This window comes from Canis lupus, chromosome 20 (assembly GCF_011100685.1).
Source record: "Canis lupus familiaris isolate Mischka breed German Shepherd chromosome 20, alternate assembly UU_Cfam_GSD_1.0, whole genome shotgun sequence".
NCBI classification, from domain to species: domain Eukaryota; kingdom Metazoa; phylum Chordata; class Mammalia; order Carnivora; family Canidae; genus Canis; species Canis lupus.
In genome coordinates, this window is record NC_049241.1 from 8,342,886 (window position 1) to 8,367,018 (window position 24,133).

Below are 24,133 nucleotides of genomic sequence, written 5' to 3' on the forward strand. Positions count from 1 at the left end.
GGATCACGCCCTGGGCTGAAGGCAGATGCTTAACCGCTCAGCCACCTAGGCGTCCCTCATATGACTAGTATATGTGCTGCCGAAGCAAGCACTCATATGACAAATTTTTTTAAAATTTTTATTTATTTATGATAGTCACAGAGAGAGAGAGAGAGGCAGAGACACAGGCAGAGGGAGAAGCAGGCTCCATGCACCGGGAGCCTGATGTGAGATTCGATCCCGGGTCTCCAGGATCACGCCCTGGGCCAAAGGCAGGCACCAAACCGCTGCACCACCCAGGGATCCCTCATATGACTATTTAAATGAGGTACCCAGAACTGGCAAATTCAGAGACAGGAAGTAGATTAGAGGTAACCAAGGACTGGAGGAAGGAAAATGGGGAGTTATTGCTTAATGGATGGAGTTTCTGGGATAACAAAAAGTTCTGGATATAGACAATGGTGACAGTTACCACAACATTCTTAATGAACTTAATGCCACTTAAAAATGGGTTAAAATAGTAAAATTTGTTATGTATATTTTACCAACATTAAAAAATAAAATAATGAAGGCAACTGGGTGGCTCAGCCAGTAAAGCATCTGCCTTCGGCTCAGGTCATGACCCCAGGGTCCCGAAATCATGTCCTGCATGGGGCTCCCTGGTCAGCGGGGAGTCAGCTTCTCCCTCTGCTCCTCCCCTCTGCTTGCACATGCATTCTCTCTCTCTCAAATACATAAAAATCTTTAAAATAATGATGTAGCTCTATATTACTGATATGAAGCCATCTCCAAAATACACTGCTAAATGAAACAAGATGCAGAACAAAAGGATAAGGAATGGAATATAGCTAAATACAAATTTGTAAATGTCCAGGACAGCTCAGAAAGCTATAAACTAGTTAAAGGTGATTGCCTTTAGCGAACCAGATGCCTGGAGGACTGATTGCAGGGGAGGGGGGAAACTTATTTTTCACCACCTTCCATACCTTTTGAATTTTGTGCTATGTATGTATATTACCTCGCTTGCTTTTTTTTTTTTTTAATTAACAAAAGGTGTTGGCTGTTCAAAGTCACAGTCCAGTATAGATTACTGCCACGGGGTGGCACTAAAGATACAAAAGAGGTGTGTTATGACTGCAATGTAATCTCCTGTTTCAGTCCTTTTGCCGACTCTCTCAGTGAATGGTGTCCACAAATGAAAGCAAGTCCAGAAGTAGTTCACGACAGATGTAGATGTTCCCTAGAAAACAAGGTCATTCTCTGTGTCCCCACAGCACTCAGTACAGAACCTGAACAGCTTTTTTTACTCAGTTCCACAGTCAGCTGATTACAGACCCATTTCTACCCTAACAGACTTAGCTACTTGAGGGTAGAAGGTCTAATATATTTACCATCTTTATGCTTGGTACACAGTAGACAATGTTTATAGTAAGAAAAAAATGAGTAAGTGCTTAGACTATGGCTATATACTTGATTTCTTACCTTGTACACAGGTAAGAGTGATTTTGATCAGTGAATTTTAATTATAGAAGTTTAAAGTTTTAAAGGTTTCTCAACACACTGCCTGTTACCTGGATGTGACTGCTGGCTTCATGTTTGCTAAATGCCAGTGAGCTGAGAATATAAAAGAGTTTTCGTATCTGCTGAGGGGACATATTATCCAGATAATCTAAAATGCCCTATGAGAAAAAAAATTAGGTTAGCAACTAATATTTTCTTTTTGTAAATAAGAAAATTAAAATCCTTAGAACAGGCATAAGAGGCATCCAGATAACCACAAAAGCTCAAGTTCTCTCAAGCTGTGCTCAGATCCCAAAGGGTTAGTCAACCTAATGTATCTCCTAGTTTCTCCCTATTCTTCTTCTCCACCCTTCCCTTCTCAGTGAAAATATTACTCTGCAGAAGTTGTATCTCTGACTTTATTCCTTATCATAATATGCCTTCTCAGCTTCCACTCCATGAATTACTTATTCATTCTCTACAGATGTGGAAGAAGTCATAAGGGAAATACTTTTTGACCTTGGGCAAAACCTCAGCTTTCTCATCCCTACTATGGGGATAACATGACCTACAATTGCCATTCCAAGCCCAGACGTGATTATGTCAACTCCCTGTTAAAAGCTTCTAATAGCTCTCTATGGCCTATAAAGTTGAAACTCTTTAGCATGGTATTTGAGACCCATCATAATCTGACACTGTCCTATGTCAGTGGGACAGCCTCACCTCCCACCAACCCTCACCATATGTCCCATTTGCCAACCACGCCAGTCTACTTGTCATCCTTGAGGTATTTCATGGACGTGGGTGCCAATAAGCTTGTTTAAACTGTCTTCTGCCTAGATGCACTTCCTTTTTCTCTTACCGAATCATGCCCAAACTTCAAAAATCACTCAAATCTAGTCTTTGAAGAAGTACCCAGTTTCCAAGGCCAAATTATCCTTACTCTGGTGTATTTATAGCACTTTATCTTTCTCAAAATTTCTCATGTTGTATTTACAGTGACTTGTTTATACGTTTCACTATCACCAAAGGCAAGAACTAAGTTTTATATACAGAACACCCAGAGTAGAGCCTGCACATAGGTACAAAGAAGTATTTGCTGAATGCATTAATACATACATAAATGAGTTATTCTTTTTCTATTATTTGCCCATTACTTCACCTCCTTCCCACCCTCTCCTACCAATTATAGTGCTCAGTATCTAGAATAGGAATTAAATTGCTGCTAATTAATGGATGCCAGATATCCCTCAGATACATGCAAGAAAGAAAACGGACTCAATATATGTCAACAGAGGGACAGATACCTTCACAAAGACAGCATTCAGCCTCATAGCAGATGGGTTTAGAACTACCAACTCTAGTAGGGCATCCAATGCAGTATCAACTTCAGCTTCACTCCCACTGCAGATATGGGTCACCAGGGCACCAACCACTTCCTATACGATAAAGAGTCAATAGAACAGTGTGAATAAAAATATGACATGGCCATCTTAAAAGGGTTAATGCTTGAGACCATTCCAATCTCAACTTGGTTAAAATCCCAGCCTGCCCTATGCCATTGTCTATTTATTTACTTTTCATTAATGTTGGATTTAGGAGGTTGAGGATTATGCCAACCTAACTACATGACATCCATTCTTGACTTATTTCCTAAGATTTATCAGTGAGCACTATCTAAGCCCTCCTGATCTTCCTTCCCTAGCATGTCTTTCTTTTTCATATACATTAAATAGTACTTTTAAGCTATGGCTGTACTTAATCTGTTTAAAATTTACTAAAAAGATGGAGCTCAAAGTGCCTGGCTGGCTCAGCTAGAAGGTGTAACTTTTGATCTTGCAGTTGTGGGTTCAAGCGCCATGTTGGGTATAGAGATTACTTAAAAATAAAATCTTAAAAAAAAAAGATGCAACTCAAGAAGTTAAAGGTTTTTACAGGTTAGACTTCTATGTTTCAAGCAAACATGAGCCATGACAGTATCTCTAAGACATTAAGATGGTTCAAAAAAATACCTTGTATGCCATTCCCCCTTTCCATTATACTGCTGCTCCATACTGAGCCACATGGTTTTCTCAACTGTAGAAGCTAGCTCATGCTAGCTGAATTTATTGCTCTGCTTTATTTTTATTGTTATTGCTGTTTAAATCTTTAAAGATTTGTCTTTATTTTTACAAGTTTTGTTCAAATGTTTTCACATTGTTAATAGTATAGCATGCACAAAAAATACAAAATAAGACATTCTGTTCTTTTCATAATTATTTTCCATAAGTACAGCCCTCCCTCTCTGGATATGTGCTATTAAATTTTGTGTCTTATATTGATGGGTTCTGGGTCACATCCTCAGACATTTCTCTTTCATTTGTTTTTCACCACAATTTTTTCTAGAGAACTACTCCAGGATCAACTGGCAGCTGATCATCCGCAGTTAAATTTTAATAATGCTCTCTTCCTGTATACTCTGAAAACTGCCCAATAACCCCAGCCCTTTCAGCCATGCTTTTCCTTTTTGTAAAATTTTTTATTTAAATTCAATTTGCCAACATAGGGCAGCCCAGGTGGCTCCCCGGTTTAGCACCTGCCTTCAGCCCAGGTCTTGATCCTGGAGACCTGGGAACGAGTCCCACATCAGGCTCCCTGCATGGAGCCTACTTCTCCCTCTGCCTGTGTCTCTGTCTGTCTCTCTCTGTGTCTCTCATGAATAAATAAATAAAATCTTTAAAAAGAAAAAAAAAAAAAGTTTGCAACATATAGTATAACACCCAGTGCTCATCCCACCAAGTGCCTTTCCTTAGTGCCCGTCACCCAGTTATCCCAGGTGGGAACATGCCTTCCCTTCCGCAACCCTTTGTTTGTTTCCCAGAGTTAGGAGTCTCTCGTGGTTTGTCTTCCTAATTTTTCCCCACTCAGTTTCTCTCCTTTCCCTTATAATCTCTTTCACTATTTCTTATATTTCACACATGATTGAAATCATATGATTGTCCTTCTCCAATTGACTTATTTCACTCAGCATATAATACCCTCCAGTTCCATCCACATCGAAGCAAATGCTATTTGTCCTTTCCGATGGCTAATATTCCATTGTGTGTGTGTGTATACATATATACATATATATATATATGTATATATACCACATCTTCTTTACCCCCATGGTTTATTTAAATAGACTGGATGTGGACCTTCATTTTAAATTCAGGGAATTTTAGAGCTCAAAACGCAGTGTTAGATCCTCCAATCCAGTCTCCTCATTTTACTTAGACTAAGAATAGAACTAAGTTTTCCCAACTTTCAGTTCAGAGTTCTTTTTGCTTAAATGCCTTCCAGTCAACAAGAAATAAACATATAATATGCAAGTCACTTGGAATTTCATTTCTTCCTGTTCCCTCCCTTCCAAAATAAATATTTCAACATACCTGCTGACAGTAAGTGTCAAAAAATTTAAATGAGTATTTGTATAGGAGACTGCCAAACAAAATGATACTCTGGTCTAGGGAGTGCAACAAACTCTGAGCCAGTGATAGAATGGATGGACAAATATCCTTAAGGACCTTGATGGGGAAAAGAGAAGAGAAAATAAAGCTGTGTGAGGAAATTAGTTATTACAGAACCAAGACTTGCTAATAGCCCTTTTAGGATGTCAGAGTTCTTCTCACCAACTCTCGTTTTAACTTAAGGAAACTTAAATCTTTGTTTTACTCAAAATTACCCTTCATAATTCTGAGTTTTTTCTCAGGATCAGTGGGATTTGATGTATGGATAAGAAGTGACCAGGAAGCTGAAAGAACTTATAAATTATAAGCCTGGTAGCATCCTTCCTATCTACCCAATTGGGACTAGAATCCAGATCTTCTAAATCCCAATTTCCTCACTCAATCATACTGCCTTCCCGGGGATATTTGAAATCAATCTATAAAGTTCAAAACTAGTTAAATTGATTTCTCTTTAGATCAAAAAGAACTGATTATGTCTAAGCAATAAGGCAGAAGATGGACATTAATGGACTCAAAGTAAATAACCAGTTTAAAGTCTAGCTTCTTTACTAATACCATCACAATAAAGAAAATCTTAAATCCTGAATTGGGTATAATGCTTTGCTTAGGAAAATTCCATACAAAATTATATATGGGGTGCCTGGGTGGCACAGTTGGTTAGGTGTCTGACTCCTGGGTTTTGGCTCTGGTCGTGATCTCAGGGTTGTGAGGTCGAGCCCATCAGGCTCCACACTCAGTACAATCTGCTTGATTTCTCTCTCCCTCTACCCCTCCCCTCTCTCTAAAATAAGTGAATCTTTAAAAAAAAATTATATATGGTTTCTGCCTTCTGGAAAATTATAGCCCAAAACACATATCATTGCCAGAAATAAGCACAGAAAGGATTATAAGATAAAATAATACAAACATTAAATTCATTCCTAAATATAAAACCTTAAGACCCAACTGTATATTTTCATTGGCTCCTAAGCCAAGCCCCCTAAACCACTGGTTATCCAGTTTCCTAAGAAGGTACATGCTGTTAATAATCTGAAAATTCACCGGGAAACACCATTCCTAGTTTATACAACTCTAATTTAAATGGTTTACATTTCAACAGAAATAATCACCCAAGAGTCACAGTACTGAATGAGCAAATACGGATGGTTTAATAGATGCATAATTATGTTTCTATTTGCATTCTTCTGGTCCTTTTATGCTCAGGGTTTTTAAAAACTGCTTAGAACAGGATAAAGAAAAAAAAAGAACAGGATAAAGAAGGCAAGTTTATCAAAGCTGCAAATCACAAAGAGCTAGATAATGCAAAGTTAAGATTTCAAAATCTCAATGCACTTGAACAATGGGCTGAAACTAAGAAGAAAAAAATCTTTATATGGGAGCTGTAAAGCCTTCCATTTTAAGTTAAAAATCAAGTTATTTAAGTACGTAATTAGAAGACCTGAACTAAAAACATTTCCTATAAAAAATAATTTGGGGCTTGAGTTTAATCAGTTCAACATCAACAAATTTTGTCACCTTTCATCTAAGAAGAGGAGACACCAATCTTAGGTTGGTTTTATTAACATCATAATGTCTCAGTCAAGAAATAATCCTGTTATGAAGTATATTGAGCTTTTCGAAAATCAATATCCAGCACAGGTGGTATTGTTAAGAATCCCACACTAGGTAAGAAAGGTTAAAAATAACTTCTCTAGGGGCCTCCTGGGTGGCTTAGTGGTTGAGCGTCTGCCTTTGGCTTGGGGCGTGATCCTGGGGTCCTGGGATCCACTACTGCAATGGGCTCCATGCAGGGAGCCTGCTTCTCTTTCTGCCTATGTCTCTGCCTCTCTCTCTCTGACTCTCGTGAATAAATAAATAAAATCTGGGGATCCCTGGGTGGCTCAGCGGTTTAGAGCCTGCCTTCCACCCAGGGCATGATCCTGGAGTCCCAGGATCGAGTCCCACATCAGGCTCCCTGCATGGAGCCTACCTCTCTCTGTCACTCTCATGAATGAATGAATGAATGAATGAATGAATGAATAAATAAATAAATAAGTAAATAAGTAAATAAATAAAATCTTTCCAAATAAAAAATGACTTCTCTATAACTTTCAGACTAATGTTGTCTGACTCTCTGATACTTACCAAGTAATGAATATAGAATGTACTCTGTAGAAGCTCTTCTTGAAAGCAGCCTGATCGAATCTTATTTCTTAGCACTCTCTCAATGTACTTCTTTGTCTGAGTGTTTGTGCTATAGATGATGAGAAGCATTGCCAAGTCAAAAGTCTATTGTTAATAAATATGACAAAAGAGAAATAGTTTAATAAATCAGTACATTTATTTCCATGAAATAGCAGCTCACAACTTTTTCCCATGAAAACACAGTAAGAGTGATCCTCATTTGCTCAACATACTCCCATGGCAGTATCTACATTTTTTTTTCTTTTTCAGAAAACCCACAAATGTTTACCAGAAAAATAAAGTGCTACACCTATTAACCACTGGTATCTCTTATGAAAACATTGGAATATAAGTTGAAGTGATGTTATTACAGAAATAACTTTGAATATCCTCACATTTATTAAAGAAAAAACACTGGCCAACCTCAGTATATATTCCTATTCATTATTAGGAAAACTACTTTCTGAAAAGTTGGAGAGACTGTAAATGTGTTCAATATGAAAAAAATTGATAGTCATTTTCAGATTATACAGCCTCTAAAAAGAATAAGCTAGACTATATATACATGTATTAATATATACATATTTTTAAAAGATTTTATTCATTTGACAGAGAGAGAGAGAGTGCACGCATGCGTGAGCTGGGGGAGTGGCAGGCAGAGGGAGAGGGAGAAGCAGACTCCCCACTAAGCAGGGAGCCTGATGTACGGCTCAATCCCAGGACCCTGAAATCATGACCTGAGCCGAAGGCAGATGCATTACCATCTGAGCCACTCAGGTGCCCCAACTAGATTATATTTTTTGACATTCATGACATCGTGAAGTTAAAAAAAAGCAACCTGCAAGACAATAATAATAGTAAGATTTTATTTTTGTAAAAATATACAAACATAAATATGTGTAAGTATAAGAGTAAGCATGCCTGCATTAATACACACATACAGCTTATATACGAATAGGAAAAAATCTAGAACAATCATCCATGAAGAATGGAACAGAGAGCAAAGGGAAACTTTAACGTTTTTAGACTCCTTGTGGAATTTTTTTTCTCCCCAATTAGCTTGTATCAACTATGTTTAAAAAAAAAAAAAGGTTAAAAAAGTCAACCAGGACAAAAAAAAATTATTCAGAACTAATACAATTCAAGAGCAAACACTAAACAATCAAATTAAAACATGGATCAAGTACTTTTTAAAATTTTCTTATTTTAAAAGAGCAAGCATGATGAGTTGGGTGGGGGGAGGAGAGAGAATCATAAGCAGACTCTATGCCCAGGGCAGACCCTGATGTGGGGCTCAATCTCAAGACCTTGAGATCATGACCTGAGCCAAAATCAAGAGACAGCTGCTTAACTGACTGAGCCACCAGGTGTCCCTGGGCCGAGGATCTAAACAGAAATTTTCTTAAAAACATACTAACAGACAACTGATACATGAAAAGATGCTAATTATCAAGGAAATACAAATCACAACCACAATGAGATCTCATCTCACACTTGTCAGAATGGCAATCATTAAAAAGACAAGAGACATGGGATACCTAGGTGGCTCAATGGTTGAGCATCTGCCTTCGTTTGGCTCAGGGCGTGATCCTGGGGCCTGGGGATCGAGTCCTGAATCAGACTCCCTGTGAGGAACCTGCTTCTTCCTCTGCCTGTCTCTGCCTCTCTCTCTGTCTCTCATGAATAAATAAACTCTTAAAAAAAAAAGAAAAAAGAAAAAAAGACAAGAGACAAGAGACAAGTGCTGGTCAGGATGTAGAGAAAGGGAATTGGTGCAGCCACTATTGAAAACAGTACGGAGGTTCCTCAAAAAATTAAAAATAGAAATATCCACATCTGGATATTTATTTAAAAAAATACTAATTCAAAAAAAAATAAAATAAAAATACTAATTCAACAAAAACATTGCACTCCTATGATCCCTGCACATTATTTATTAATAGCCAAGACATGGAGGCAACCTAAGTGAAAAGAAAAAGTAGTAAGTACACAGATACACAAACACACACATTGGAATATTATTCAGCCATAAAAGAATCAAATCTTGCCATTTGCAACAATATGGACAGATCTTGAGGACATTCTGGTAAGTGAAATAAGTCAGACAGAAGGACAATTACCTTATAATCTCACTTACATGTGCAATCTAAAAAGTAAATAAATAAATAAATAACAAAATAAAATATACACAAAACTGAATTCATTGATAGAACAGATTGGTGGTTGCTAGAGGCAGGGGGAAGGGGGCAAACGGGAGGGGCACCTGGCTGGCTCAACTGGCAGAGCATGCAATTCTTATTCTTGGTTATAACTTCGAGCCCAACATTGTGTGTAGAGATTACTTAAAAATAAAATATTTTTTTTAAAAAGGTGCAGGGAATCAAAAGGTACAAATTTCCAGTTATAAAATACATAATGGGGTGCCTGGGTAACTCAGTCTATTAAGTGTCTGACTTCTGATTTTGGCACAGGTCATGATCTCAGGGATGTGAGTTCAATCTCTGCACTGAGCTCCACACTGGGCATGGAGACTAAAAAAAAAAAAGAAAAGAAAAAGAACATAAAAACAATGCAGAAGCATACAAAATGTTTATGACAAAATGTCAAAAGAAAAAAATCAGAATACACAATTATATTTATAATTAAAATATGTAAAAACAGGTAAAATAGGTATATAGGTGACCAAAGGTCATACAAAAATTTAAAAAATTGTTAGGTTATTCTGATCCATCCTCTACAAAAAATCGAGGTTTTCATTGCTTTATTCAATACCATAAATGCTTTTAAAATAGTCACCCAACAATTTGGATAATCTAACAAAACCCGAAAACAAAACAGATTCCAAATAAGAAAAGTCCTTAATGGTAACCAATTAGTACATAAGAAACTCAGTCATCTGGTTTCTTCACAGAAGAAAAAATTTCCATAATTAAGACAGATTTGGTACCACTGCCTTGACAGTGAATGGATGGAATATTTGGTTCACTCTAGTCAAGTTGACATGGGCAAAGGAAAGTAAAACATGGAATGCCATTATCTTGACAATTCCATTTGGTGGAAGGAAGAGTAATCAGACAGATACAGGGACCTGACTCATTCCCCAAGTGACTCCTGTCTTCATCTATGGGAACTTTACTTCTTGGGACTGCAACTCGCTGTGCTTGTTTGGAATGTTAATATTTCCCCTTACCGATAGCTTGGGTTTATTTTATTGCCAAAATGAGTAGGAAAGACCATCTGGCAAGTCATCCCCTCAGATCATCTTCCCCAGACAGCTAACGTTTATTAGAGCAGCTACAGAAGGCACAGAAGGGATGACTAGAGAAAGTAAGAGAAAAGAAGGAAAGCTAGCCGATATAATTAATTTTAAGTCTGCATTACTTAAAATGTATACTACATTTACATTACCTTGTGTTCAGACACTGAGGCAGTGCTTTCAATTGCCTAAAAAAACAAGGGTCACAAAAATATTACAACAACTAAGTAGAACACGTTTCACCTTATTCAGCATGCCGTTCTCTTGAGAACCGATCTGCCCATGTGGCAACCATCATCTATCATTTCTACTTGACTGACTTTTAATTTTTTTTTTTTTATTTTTTTATTTATGGTAGTCACAGAGAGAGAGAGAGAGAGAGAGAGAGAGAGGCAGAGACATAGGCAGAGGGAGAAGCAGGCTCCATGCACCGGGAGCCCGACGTGGGATTCAATCCCGGGTCTCCAGGATCGCGCCCTAGGCCAAAGGCAGGCGCCAAACCACTGCGCCACCCAGGGATCCCTGACTGACTTTTAATACTTTTGTATCCACCCACCTTTACTTACATATCCTGTCACCAGTTGCCGCTTACTTCTTCCTTAATGTTCAAAGTCAAAAAGACCTCACTCACCTTAATCCAGGCTTCTGAAATGATTTTCTCATATCTAACAGCTGACTTTATTACATCGAAAAGAAGAATAACACAGTCCTGACCGCTGTTTTCTTGATTTCCTGAAGAACTACAAGTAGCAGAGGGAGAAAAAAAATCATTCTTCCACCTACCAAAGAGAAACCTATAAAATCTGGATTCCCGTTTACTAGTCAAGTGTCTGTCCCAAGGCACAACTTCATGTGTAAACTGCCTAATAAACCTATACTATTATCTACCTCGGATTGATCTGAATAGCCAGGAGACTACATCCAACCTGCCCATGTATATACATACACACACATTACATGTACCACATGCATATGATTTGAAAATGTACAGTAGTACATGCAAACAATATTATTACCATTATTTATAGTGGCAAATATTAAGATCTACTGTCCGGCTTCAGGATAAATGTCAGAAAACTTTCCTTGCCTATGTGAGAAAAAGGGTGGAAACTGTTGATGACATTATTATACCTTTGTCGTCCTTTATTTTTCAACTTGCTTTGGGAAGCCTGCAACCGTGATGGCAAAATACAATGCTGCAGATCCAACTTCTCCCGAAGTTCAGAAATTACCTGTGGAAAATAAATATTAAGCTATGTGTTCTGCTCATTCATAGTGCATATGCAAAGTCCATTCTTTCAATAGAATCATAACAATCTCCTGAAAGATTAAGAAGAATCACTAAATGTTAGACAAGGCATTTTTTTTTTTTAAGATTTTATTTTTAAATAATCTCTACACCCAACATGGGGCTCAAACTCACAACTCTGAGATCAGGAGTCACATGCTCTACTGACTGAGCTAGCCAAGTGCCCCTAGACAAGGCATTTTAAAAAGGAGAGTTGATGAAAATAGCTAATGCAAGGATAGTACGTCAAGCCCTTCAAAATTCCAGAATTCCTTTAAGTTTTACACTGAAATAGCAAATATAACGTATAGTAGCTTATATAACAATAAATCTGGCTAGTTCCATTCTATCCCCTGAATACTATTTGGATTAATCAACATTATCAACTAGTTTGGGGACAGAGAAGAGAAATTAGAAACCATGAATTTAAATAATGTATCTTCATCTAGGTAAGTCTCTTTTCCATTACTGATTTTCACAAGGGCACCACTGCTACATTCTGCATTCCTAAGGATCTAGAGCACCCTACTAGTGTTGTTGAGAAATAAAACGGTACCTCAAGTGCATCTGTGGCTGTTACAGAATGAAGAATGAACTTGATTATCACAGGTAAATCATCCAATTTGACAGATAACAGCTTACTCATCACCAATTGGCGGACCTAAACATAAAAAGCACAAAAACCTTAAATATTTTTATGTTAATACCTCAACCCCGTTAGGTAAATTAGAAAACTTACTTCTCTCATTTTTCTCACTTGTAATTTAGGAAGAAAAACAATTTGTTTTATTTTTATTTTATTCCAAACTACAAGTTTTCAACGGTTAATGCCACAGTTTCTTCAAAAACAGACAGGTGATAAATGTAAAAGTGTTATCATCTTACAATTTAGAGCCTGAATTTTCCACTGGCTGGAGGAAGACACGTAAAATTGTTATTCCTATGAAGAGCAGTGTGTAAATATTATGCAAGATAGAGATATCCACTAAAACTTACTGGCTTGAAACAGAGCAGCAAATCCATCATACTATGGCATATGAAGTTCATCAAAAAGGGAAAAAGAGATGAAATGACATTCAATATTGTTTCAAAATTAAACTTTTATATGCAACTGCTTCAAAGCAATGGCTGACATTGGATCTGGGAGGTAAGAAAGCTAGCTCTGTTTCTGGAGAGGAGAATCCTTCCTACCTGAGTCAGGAGCTTCGGGTCAAGTCGGAGGCTGGAAAGGACATCCAGGATAGGGACAGTGAGTAGAGTATTCTCCATTAAAAGCTCACTGTGAATGATGGAAAAAGAGAAAAGCTGTGCAACTTTTAACAGAGCTGGGCAGATAATTACTTGGAAAATCACTCAGAGTACAGGAAGAAAGGACATACTCAGTTCCCACTGAATTTTTTTATAGTATATTTCATTCAAAATTGTTTTGATAAAAAAAAAAAAATACATGCTCAGGGCGCCTGGGTGGCTCACTTGGCATCTGGGTGCCATCTGATTTGGGCTCTGGTCATGATCCCAGGGTCCTGGGATGGAGCCCAGTGGCAGGCTCCCCGCTCAGCAGGAAGTCAGCTTCTCCCTTTCCCTTTACCCCTCCCTCAGCTGCTGACTCTCTCAAATAAATAAATAAAATCTTTAAAAAAAAAAAAATACATGTTCATTATAGAAAAATCAAACAACAGAGTAGAAAGAAGAAGCCCTTCCTCACCATCTCCACTACCCAGAGGTAACCAATACTGAGTTGGGCACATATCTTTCCTGAGAAAAGGAAAAAGAAAACCTACAACAATTACAATGAACTATGAGAAGTATGACAGATGTACATGAAGGGCATTACAGGAGCACAGAGTAGAGAAAAGTGATGGTTTCGAAGAAAAGGCTATGCAAAAGTACAAGCTGGAATTAAGCAGGCAAAGTAGATGGTACAGTACTGCAAGTACAGTGCTATACCCAGAGGGAGCATCCTGCCCAAAACCACAAAAGCAAGAAATCATCGGACATTTTTAGGGGTATCTTTGCAGACAACTAAAGAAAAGGAAGTACTACAAACTGAATTTTTAAAACTATTTTGAAGATAAGAAATTGCATTAAAACAAAAATCCCATTAAGGAGGGATACCGCTCTCTTTTCTTTAATTACTGTCTTACCAATTACTATTTTTCACATTAATGATAGTAAGCAATGTTTTTAGCAATGGGTCTGATGGGTACATCGGAATGAATCATTTAGGGACCAAAGAATGTAGAGGACTGATAAGCTCTACAAATGATTTATATATGCAGTCACAACCGAGGACTCCCTGGGTGGAAGAAATGCTAACGAAACAATTGGATTACATTTAGGTGTCCAAAGACCAAATTTATATGCCTAATCCTAACCCAGACTTCATATTCATGTCTAGTATACTGTGTAAAAAAAAGTAGATGGGTCTACTCAAAAATATGCTCATTATTACAAAAATAAGTCAAATCCCATACCTAGTCATGGAAGATAGATACTATCCTCTTTTATATAAATAGGAATACATTACCACTACCATTTTCATTCTGCAGTGTTAAGGCCTCCAGAGTGGGAACTTACCCACCTGAGTTCCTTCCCTACATCAGCATGCTGGGAATCCCCTAGAATCTCTGGTAGGCTGGTGACAAAGTCATGCTGCAGGTACAGTGGAGCAATACTGATCAGCTGCATGATCTTGGTGGTGAGATCCTATAGTGGAGGAGACCATTAGAATTGTTGCACATTACCCAGAGAAAAACATCCTCCTCACAAAACATAGACCTGGAATTATTTTATGTACAATATGCATTCAGACTCAAAGCCTAAATTCAGATGTAAATGAACCAGAAATTGTCACACATGGGATGGTAAACAGAAAACAAGTACAGTGAATGGTATATTATCTAATGAGTCTGTTATATACTTCATTTAATCTTCACGACTCTATGGAGTCTGTGTGACAGTTCCTTTTTTTTTTTTTTTTTAAGTAGACTCCACACTCAACATGGGGCTTAAACTCACAACCCTGAGATCAAGAGTCACATGCTCCACTGACAGCTCAGCAACCAGACAATTCCCATCTTTAAAATATGAGGATATGCGTTGTCCAAGGATACACAGGAAGTACAATACAATAAATAAATAATACAAAACTCCAGTCCACAGGAGATTCCAAAACTCATGTTCTTCCTAATAAAGATTAAGGCTTGGAATGCCTGACAAAAATTAAAAAAATAATTTAAAGAACTCTGAAGAGAAATACACCTCACACAGCTCAAAATTGATTCAATTTTACCAAAATGCTTAATAACAAATCACATAATTCCTAAAACTTTTCTCATATGTAATCAAATTAAGCATTTGCAGCATGGTAGTTTGGTCTGGAATCTCAATGCTCTTGAGAAATAAAACATAGTCATCTCTGTACTTTGGAAAGCTACTTAATTTCTTTCCAAATATTTATTTAATAGATATCTAGTCATAATTAGAAAAACTTATTTTTTTGAGAAATTTAAAAGGTGAAATATCCATGATTATCAAATTATGAAACAAAAAAAAGCTAATAAATAGAAAAATGTGAATTTTCAGTTAAGAAAAAAAAAACCCTATAAATTCCAGAAGTTTGGTTAAGTTTATATAGAAAACAGATTCTAAATCCAAGACACAGGGCAGCCCCAGGGGCCCAGAGGTTTGGCGCCATCTTCAGCCCAGGGTGTGGTCCTGGAGACCTGGGATCAAGTCCCCCATCAGGCTCCCTGCATGGAGCCTGTTTCTCCCTCTGCCTGTGTTTCTGCCTCTCTTTCTCTGTGTCTTTCATGAATAAATAAATAAAATCTTAAAAATAAATTTAAAAAAATAAATCCAAGAGACAGAACAAGTTCCAAAGCCTACCTTGCCATCCACAATTCTGTCAAGCCATTTCAGCTGACTGATAATCAGTCTAGGTATATTAAGTCCATCACTGTTCACACTGAAATGTTAGGATAAGAAGACAGAAACTTAGCCTTTCTGACTTACACAACAGCAAGCATTAAAAGTGTAGAAACCCTTTCAGACATTCAATTAACATTTACTGAACATTTACACATTACAAGCTGCATTAGACACACAGATGATACAAGAAAAGCATGATACATGTGTTAAGATGGAAGAAGACACTAAATTGTTAAAAGTGGCTGCATCTGGGGAGGGTTTAGAAAGGTTAAGATCTGCAGAGTATTTCTTAATAACAATGCAAACAAAAGACAATAAACTTGAACAAACTGAACGAGAATATTTTTAAAAGGTAGAAAACTAATTACATCAATGTGATAAGTACCGAAAAAAATCAAGCATATACTACTTTGGAAATATAAAAGGTCAAATTAGACTATGTTCGTGAAAATACTGAAAACCATGTATAAATGAAGAAATGCTGGGGGTACCTGACTGACTCAGTCAGGTGAACATCCAACTCTTGATTTCAGCTGTCATGATCTCATAGGTCTTTTTTTTTTTAAGATTTATTTATTTATTCATGAGAGACACAGAGATAGAGAGGCAGAGACATAGGCAGAAGGAGAAGCAGGCTCTCCACAGGGAACCTGATGTAGGACTGGATCCCAGATCCCAGCATCACGCCCTGAGCCGAGGAGAGACGCTCAACCACTGAGCCACCAGGTGTCCCAATGATCTCATAGGTCTTGAGGTCAAGCCCTACATGTGGCTTCATGCTCAGAGGGGAGTCTGCTTGAATATGCTCTCCCTCTGCCCCTCCTCCCACTCAAGTGCATGCTTGCACACACACATGGGTGTGCACTCTCTCTCAAATAAATAAATCTTAAGAAAAAAAAATACTGGCTGTTATTATTTCCCCCAAATGACAGCATCTGCCTTCCTCCCAACCTCCTATGTCTAAAGTTTTAGACCACCTCCAATTTCTTTTCTTGAAAGCATTCTATCTCTGTCAAATTTAACTGCTGAAAAAGACATAAAGCATCTATGCAAGCCATCCAGGAAAAGCACAAATTTGTAAAGCTCTATCTTTAAATGTATTATTACCATATATAAGACCTAGAAAAAAACACATATTAAAAATGAGAAAGTAAAAATGACCTAGAATTCTGTCATCCAGAGAGGTCCATTATTAATATGCATATGTATCTTTATGTATGGTATGTGTATATATATATATTTTAAAGATTTATTTTAGAGAGAGAGAGAGAACACATGCACAGGAGGGAGGGGGGAATGGGAAGAAGAGGAAGAGAGAAAATCCCAAGCAGACTCCAAACTGAGCATGGAGCCCGATGCAGTGCTCAATCTCACAACCCTGAGATCATGATCCAAGCCGAAATCAAGTGTCAGATGCTTAACTGACCGAGCCACCCAGGTGCCCTTGTATTTTTTTTAAATAAAATACTGGGCTAAACTGTAAATACTAATTTGTAACCCAATCTTTGATTTTTTTCCAATTAATGCAAGGTATTAAAAAGTCCTCTGTATAATTTTTAATGTCCACATAATATTCTATTGCAGGGATGTACCTCATTTACTTAACCAATCCCCTAGAGTTAAACATCTTCATTATTATTTTTTGTTAACTAGTAATTGTATTTATTACTGTTTTCATTTGGTTATTACCTTAGGATATATTAAAGACATGGTTGAACACTAAAGAGTATACAAACTCTAAGGTTTTGATAGACATGACTTACTGCCCTTCAGAATAACTTGAACCAATTGATTAGCAATGTATAAGCATGCCTGTTCATTACACTCAATAAGGAAGATCCTTTGAGAATGGAAAAAAAAGTATGTATTGTTTTAAATTTGTATATTTGATTATTAATGAAGATGAACATTGAGAAAAAAATGTTTCATGCTCTTATATTTCTTATTGTGTGTGTGAAAAAAATTTATTTTTAGATTTATAGCCAGCTGGACTCCGTTTAGATGATCCCAGTTTTGTTGGCAACATCCAAAGCATCACAGTCAGGAGCCAGTGAGGAGCCAGTCGAACATATGCTTTCTTCTCTCCATCAGGCCTGATCAAGGCGTTGACCTTGGCCACATCAATGTCATAGAGCTTCTTCACAGCCTGTTTGATCTGGTGCTTATTGGCCTTGACGTCCAAAATGAACACAAGTGTGTTGTTGTCTTCTTTTTTCTTCATGACTGACTCAGTAGTCAGTAGGAATCTGATGGATCAAGCTTGTTTCTCCTGAGGACGCTCTTTCGAGGATATCTGGGCTGCCTTCGGAGACGGGGTCTTGGGTTGTCCGAACGTAAGTGACTAGGTGACGTGCAGATCTTTTATTTTGTAACTGTGCACGCCTTTCAACATTGCTTTTTTAGCTTTCAAAGCCTTTGCTTTGGCTTTGGAAGCGGCAGGGGCTTCCTTCTTCGCCTTCGGTGCCATGTTCGTGAATGAGATGCTCTCTTGTATTTGTGAATTGTCTATTCATGACCTCTACTGTTCTATTAGGTTGTTCATTTTTTTCCAACTTCATTATGTTTTAAAGCAAATTAAAAAAAAAAAAGATAGTACACGTACACTATAAAATTGAAAAGGTAAAGAACAGTATTCATAGAACATCTGATTCCAGGCAATTGACTCCTCTCCTTGGAGACAACCACTATTACCAGTTTATTGTGTACCCTTCTAAGAACATGCAGTCATATAAATAGATGAAATTTCAAAAAAAAAAAAGACACCCCAGTAAAATTTTAGTAGTCACTTATGAATCTGGTGTCATGATCAATATGACTTTCAGAGAAAACAGTGATGCTTCAGAGTAATCTTTTCAGACAGAAATTTAACTGCACAAAGGTAATGTAAGCATTCCAGAATAATTCCACTTACTTTTCAAAAAGAAATTCTGGCAACTTTTCAAATAAGGTTTTGATAATGGCAGGCTAAAAAAAAAGACATAAGGAGTTAGGAGATGGTCTTTAAATACACAACAGAAATACATAATTAATCACAATTTGCTCCAACAAGAGCTCTTGGAGGAAAAGCCCTGCTATAATTGAAATCCTCTTATTTTAAGAATGGCCACTTGAATGCTGCCTATATTTTGAACATAAGCTGAGACTTGTCAATGATGTCTTCTAAAATATTACAAAATGATTATGAAGGCAGTATGAAAATAATCAAATCAAAAATATTATTATGACAACTGTTAACCCATGAAATGCAGACTTAAAAGATTATCAAATAGTTTGCAAGAGAAGATTTCTCTCCAGAAGAATAAGAGGGCTCTTAAATGTAAGCTAACTAAATCATATTGAAGATTTCCAAAGAAAAAGATGGAATAAGAATATGGGAAGAATAATAATGGGAGAGAGAAAAAGAGAAAAAAATAGACAACAGGGTAAGACAAGACCTTCCATTGTATGTTTTTATAATTTGAAACATTTAAAACATGTCAGATCATTGTCTATTCAATACATTAAAAGAAAGGAGAAAAAGGGCAAAATAAAAGTTAAAAAAAAGTTAACCAGCAAATAACAACCCAAACAGGAGATGACATAGATGTGAATATGGCAGAGATATATAAGGTACTCAGAGCACAAGGAAGGAAGCCTTACAAATCAGGAATCAGAGGCTGAGGGAATAAATGAAATTTCAAAAAAATGTATTGGGCTATAATTAGCTCAGTCCAAAGCCACAGATACTGCCCTACCAGATGTATGTCAGGATTCCGGCTGTGGTTAAGTACTGCAAACCCAAACTCTCCTGTTAACTCTACTCAACTCTGTGTTCTAGGCATTTAGACTTGGACATATACCACAAATCACATCCATCAAATATTTGCAGAAAAAGTGGCACAGTCTCACCTGTAATATGTCAATTCCCAGAAGCAATTTAATGAGGCTCTTAGAGTAAGATGTGCCCATGCTGAAAAAAAAAATTTTTGTTTTCTATTTTTTCATTTTAATGTTATCTTTTTTTCATAAAATTGGCTAAATATACATATTTTTTAAAGATTTGTATTTATTGATGAGAGACACAGAGAGAGGCAGAAACATAGGCAAAGGGAGAAGCAGGCTTCCTTAGGGGAACCTGATGCAGGACTCAATTCTAGGACCTCGGGACCATGAGCCAAAGGCAGACACTCAATCACTGAGCTACCCAGGTACCCCTAAATATATAATATTTAGAGAAACTATCCTGTTATATCAGAAATATAGAACATGAAAAGAAGGCTCTTTTTTTTTTAAGATTTCATTTATTTATCTACCTATTTATTTCAGAGAGAGAGTGAGCATGAGCAGGGGGAGAGACAGAAGGGGAGGGAGAGGGAATCTGAAACAGATCCTGAGCTGAACAGAGTCTTGAGGCAGGGCTCGATCTCACAACTGTGAAATCATGACCCGAGTGGAAAACAGGAGCTGGATGTTCAACTGACTGAGCCACCCAGGCACCTCGAAAAGATGATTCTTAAACAAAGAGAAGTAGAAAGTTAAAATTCTATCAACAGAGATGAGACATACTCTAGAAAACACTCTGATTCTTAGTCTTATAACTATAAATTAATAATTTAAAGATAAGGTTAAAACCGAGGAAAATACAGTTATAAAAAGTGAAATTCAAAAAAAGCATTTTCCTCCCACCACCATCTCCCAATCATTAGTATAACAGACTAAACTTTAGGCTTCATGACTTCAAGACTCCATGTTTCCACTCCACACCTGGCTTCCTCATCCTGCAGGCGTTCACAAGACAAAAGGCAGTTCCTGAAACTGTCTTGGTCCTCAATGTAAGACTCCAGGCCACTAACAAATTCTTCTATTATCTTAACGACATTGAAAAAACAAAGGGTAAGATTTTTACTTTAATATTTGCTAAAAATCATTCTAGCCCATTCAATTTTATGCCAGCATCTTTATATTCCCAATTCCAGAGTACTGCTGGCAAAAGCAAAAAAGTACCAGGAAGAAACACATACTTTGGGATAAGAAGGATGTTTCCTCAGAGTCTGAAAGAGCTTCTTTTGGAAAACAATTTGATCCACAGCTAAGAGGAAAAAAACAGTTGGTCACCAGAGTCTTTAATATCTACCATAGTTTTACTTACCTAAAGATGTAAGTCTCCTATCTTATGAAACCAATAAAGATATTTTCAACCTAATTTCAGAGCCAACTTTTCTAAACCCATGGTAAAACAGATTTAGCTTTGACAAAGGATAGCTACTAAGTGTTCTAAAAAACATACAGAATAATGGAGTAATCTATGCCCTAAAAGCAGCTTTAAATGGCTTTATAAATTTTCTTCTGAAGTTACTGACACAAGTCTAATTATTCTCTTGAGTATTTATTTTTCCACAAGAAAACACAAATACTGTCATGACATTTTTTATAAAAAAAATTAGAATTACTTTAACATGCATTAATCAGAACCAAAGACTATAAAAAATATTCTTTAAAAAGCAGTATCATTGTCATTCTTGTCTCAAGATGGACAGCGCTCCCATTTTTAATCTTCACTGCCTCTCTATTTCAGAAATCCGTAATTCAGTTCTGAGCCGTGCACTAAACCCAGAGAAAAGATTTAAATTAATATATTACTTAGTTGATTCTGACTCTCTCCTGTTTTAAGAATAACTCCTGATGTTTTAAGAAGCTTTACAAAAACACTATCATTTTCTTCAACTTCAACGCGGACATGAGATTTCTTTGTCTTCTTGGAAAGCGGTTGCTTCCTGGCTTCTGAAAACAGACAAAATTTTCAAGAATGTGAAAAATAGTAAAGACCAAAAATGTAAACCCTAGAATAACCTTAAAGGGAAAATTGATGGGTTCTTTAAGAATTATATTGGAACTGATGTTGTAGTAAAAATCTCTAACAATGGTCAGCAATAGTGGCTTACAAACAAACCAACCAACAAACGGAATTACTTTTGCCTATTGCATTTTCATATGAGAATTCAAAATGTGCCACTTTTAACAAAAATAACCATGGAAATGTTTTCCATCCAAATTCTAAAGCAGTCAGGGTGTCTCAAGCTGTTGTCTGCAAACCACTGCACTGAATCATTCAGAAGCTTATTAAAAGCACATTCTTAGATCACTTCCCATAGTTACTCAATGAAAATCTTGGGGATGGGGCCTGGGCATCTGAATTTTTAAGAAGTTCTCCAGGTAATAATCTTGATGCACATCAAAATGTGAGAACCAATGATCTTGACGTAGGAAAAAAAAGAATCAGACAGGTTTTCCTGCATCATGCCTTTGAGCACACATCCCAGATTGGTTTTATCCCAAGGCTTTCAATGCCAGAGAATAAAACATAATAAACAAAAACAAACAGGTACTTGAAATTAAGTAGGATTATTTCCTTTTCTCCCTTAATGATATAACACATTAGAACTCCCTTAACAGAGTAGATGAGTATAATAAATGAAAAAAGACTATCAATCTGTTTTCATCAGAACTCTTAGTGCCTCTGTCAACTACATTCTCATATGGAGCATCTACACTGTTTCTTCACCCTTGGTGTGCTTGCTTTGATATAATGCCTTTCACTATCATACCTTTATCTGTACTATAATTTTAAGATTTTATTTTTAAAAAATCTCTACACCCAACGTAGGGTTCAAACTCACAACCCTGAGATCAAGAGTCACATGCTCCATTGACTGAGCCAGCCAGGCAACCCCATACTATTAATTATTTTTAAGGGAAAAAAGGAGACCATATGTTTGTTTGTTTTTTTTAAAGGATAGAGACTATGTTGTACCTTCTGTCTCAGCACCTACATGATATAAGTGGGTAAGCTTTATAATACTAATTCCTCTTATGGACATGGAGACTGAAGCTCTGAGACTGTGAGCATGCCCAAAGTCATACATAGAATGAGAAGCAGAAACTCAACCCCAAATCTCCTGATACTAGATTCTGTGTGCTCTACCATTAAGCCTTGATGACTCCCAGCACTTGAAAGAAGGTACTTTATCTATCTGTGTGTTACCAGAAATAAAACAACAAACGACTAGATACTTACTGGAGGCATCTTCTGTCAGACTCTCTTTATCCTCTGACTTTGACAACCTTCTCTTGGAAACCATTTTGACCAGAAGCCTTCTGCAATTAAATCACTTTCTAGAGCAAAATCAGAGAATAGAAGTTACCCCCTAGAAGCTAGATAAATCCTGAAAAATTAAAGCTATCACTCAAAGAAAACTACTCTATTCAACACCAAAGTGGTTCTAGTTTTTACACTAACGCTATCTTATCTAACTCCACATGCTGAGAGAATTTCAACTCCTGTATCTGGTCAATACTTCCTTTCAGAACTTGTGTACCTAGTTGCCTCTTTAGCCAGGCCATTTTACTCTCGCTGAAGGATAAAACCCAGTTCTCTTTCTGACACTCCAGATCCTTCATCATCTAGCTCCAACCTACCTCTACTTTAACTCATTAATCCAGTATTATATGTTGGAGACTGCACTAGGTGCTGGAGTTACAACTGTGAACCAGACATGATCCCTGCCCTCAGGGAGTTTACAGTAGAGTAGCAAAGAGTCTTGCTGTAGTTATTTAACCACAGTTATATAAGTGCTCTCCTATAAGAGAGAAGCACAGGGTGCCATGAGGGCTTATAAGGAAATTTAGCCTAGTTGGGGGGTAGGAAGGAAAGCAGATGAGAGATGAGAGATGAAGGAAAGCAGGGACAATTTCCCAGGGATAATCTCTTTGAGAAAATGATTTCAAAGCAAGGACTTGGAAGGCTGAAACAGAAGTTAGCCTGTAGAAGATGTAGGAGAAGAGTAGTCCCAGCAGAGAAAAACTCAACACTGAGCCAGTAAGGAGCCTGTAGAGTTAGAAACTGCAGAGGTAGGGGATGGCGGGAACCACAATAAGGGCCACCTAGTCGCTCTGGTACACCGGAACATTCCTGGTCTCAGGGCTTTTGCATAAGGTTGATTTCACCTGAAATGCTCTTATCTGCCTGGAAACTACTCCACATCCTTAAAGACACAGTCAAATGTCATCTTCCTTGAAAAACGTCCCTCCTATCCCCAAGGGCGTTTGCCACTCCAGCCCCCGGTTCCATACACTGTACCTAGGACCCCCTACCCCGTCACACCAGAGGTGAGGCTCCCAGAGAACAGGAACCCCGTTTAGTCTCCTACCTCAGTATCCCCAGTGCCCAGCGTAACATTTCTGAGAATGTTCCCTAAATGAGAATGGCTGGCAGGCAGGTAAATACTAATAACAAGAACGGTTTTTGAGTACTTTACAGTTAATATTTCACGTATCACTCACAAGCCTTCTTGAGGTAGGTATCCTTATTCAGTGGGAGAGCTGGGTTTCAGGCAGTCTGACTCCAGCTGTACTTACTCTTGATCGTAATGATGGCTTCCAACAGTAGTTAACATTTACCGTGTGCCGCGCACCACGCTAAGTGTTTTCTTCGCCCACTGCCTCGTTAAATACTCACAACCATGATCAGCCATTTTACAGACTAAAATTAAT

The 24,133-nt window shown here is 37.4% G+C and overlaps 1 protein-coding gene across 7 annotated transcripts in view; it reads right to left on the reverse strand.

The window, feature by feature from the left end:
- Nucleotides 1–24,133, reverse strand: part of FANCD2 (FA complementation group D2) — a 57,010-nt gene that overhangs the window by 32,419 nt on the left and 458 nt on the right. For 5 of the 7 annotated variants that reach the window (XR_005374617.1, XM_038565667.1, XM_038565662.1 and 2 more), the window contains exons 2-18: nt 22,659–22,756; nt 21,224–21,364; nt 20,605–20,672; nt 20,348–20,451; nt 19,493–19,553; nt 18,516–18,568; nt 15,563–15,641; nt 14,256–14,380; nt 12,866–12,953; nt 12,231–12,335; nt 11,518–11,618; nt 11,018–11,126; nt 10,539–10,574; nt 7,092–7,235; nt 4,890–5,024; nt 2,787–2,918; nt 1,551–1,658 (exon numbers count right to left, since the gene is read on the reverse strand). Coding sequence is in view for 6 of the 7 variants with exons in the window: in XM_038565667.1 (XP_038421595.1) it covers nt 1,551–1,658; nt 2,787–2,918; nt 4,890–5,024; nt 7,092–7,235; nt 10,539–10,574; nt 11,018–11,126; nt 11,518–11,618; nt 12,231–12,335; nt 12,866–12,953; nt 14,256–14,380; nt 15,563–15,641; nt 18,516–18,568; nt 19,493–19,553; nt 20,348–20,451; nt 20,605–20,672; nt 21,224–21,364; nt 22,659–22,722 (1,653 nt within the window). In the remaining variant the exon portion in view is untranslated. Of the gene's footprint in view, nt 1–990; nt 1,220–1,550; nt 1,659–2,786; nt 2,919–4,889; nt 5,025–7,091; nt 7,236–10,538; nt 10,575–11,017; nt 11,127–11,517; nt 11,619–12,230; nt 12,336–12,865; nt 12,954–14,255; nt 14,381–15,562; nt 15,642–18,515; nt 18,569–19,492; nt 19,554–20,347; nt 20,452–20,604; nt 20,673–21,223; nt 21,365–22,658; nt 22,757–24,133 lie in introns of those variants that run through there. The other 2 variants (XM_038565668.1, XM_038565666.1) reach the window with 2 other exon arrangements.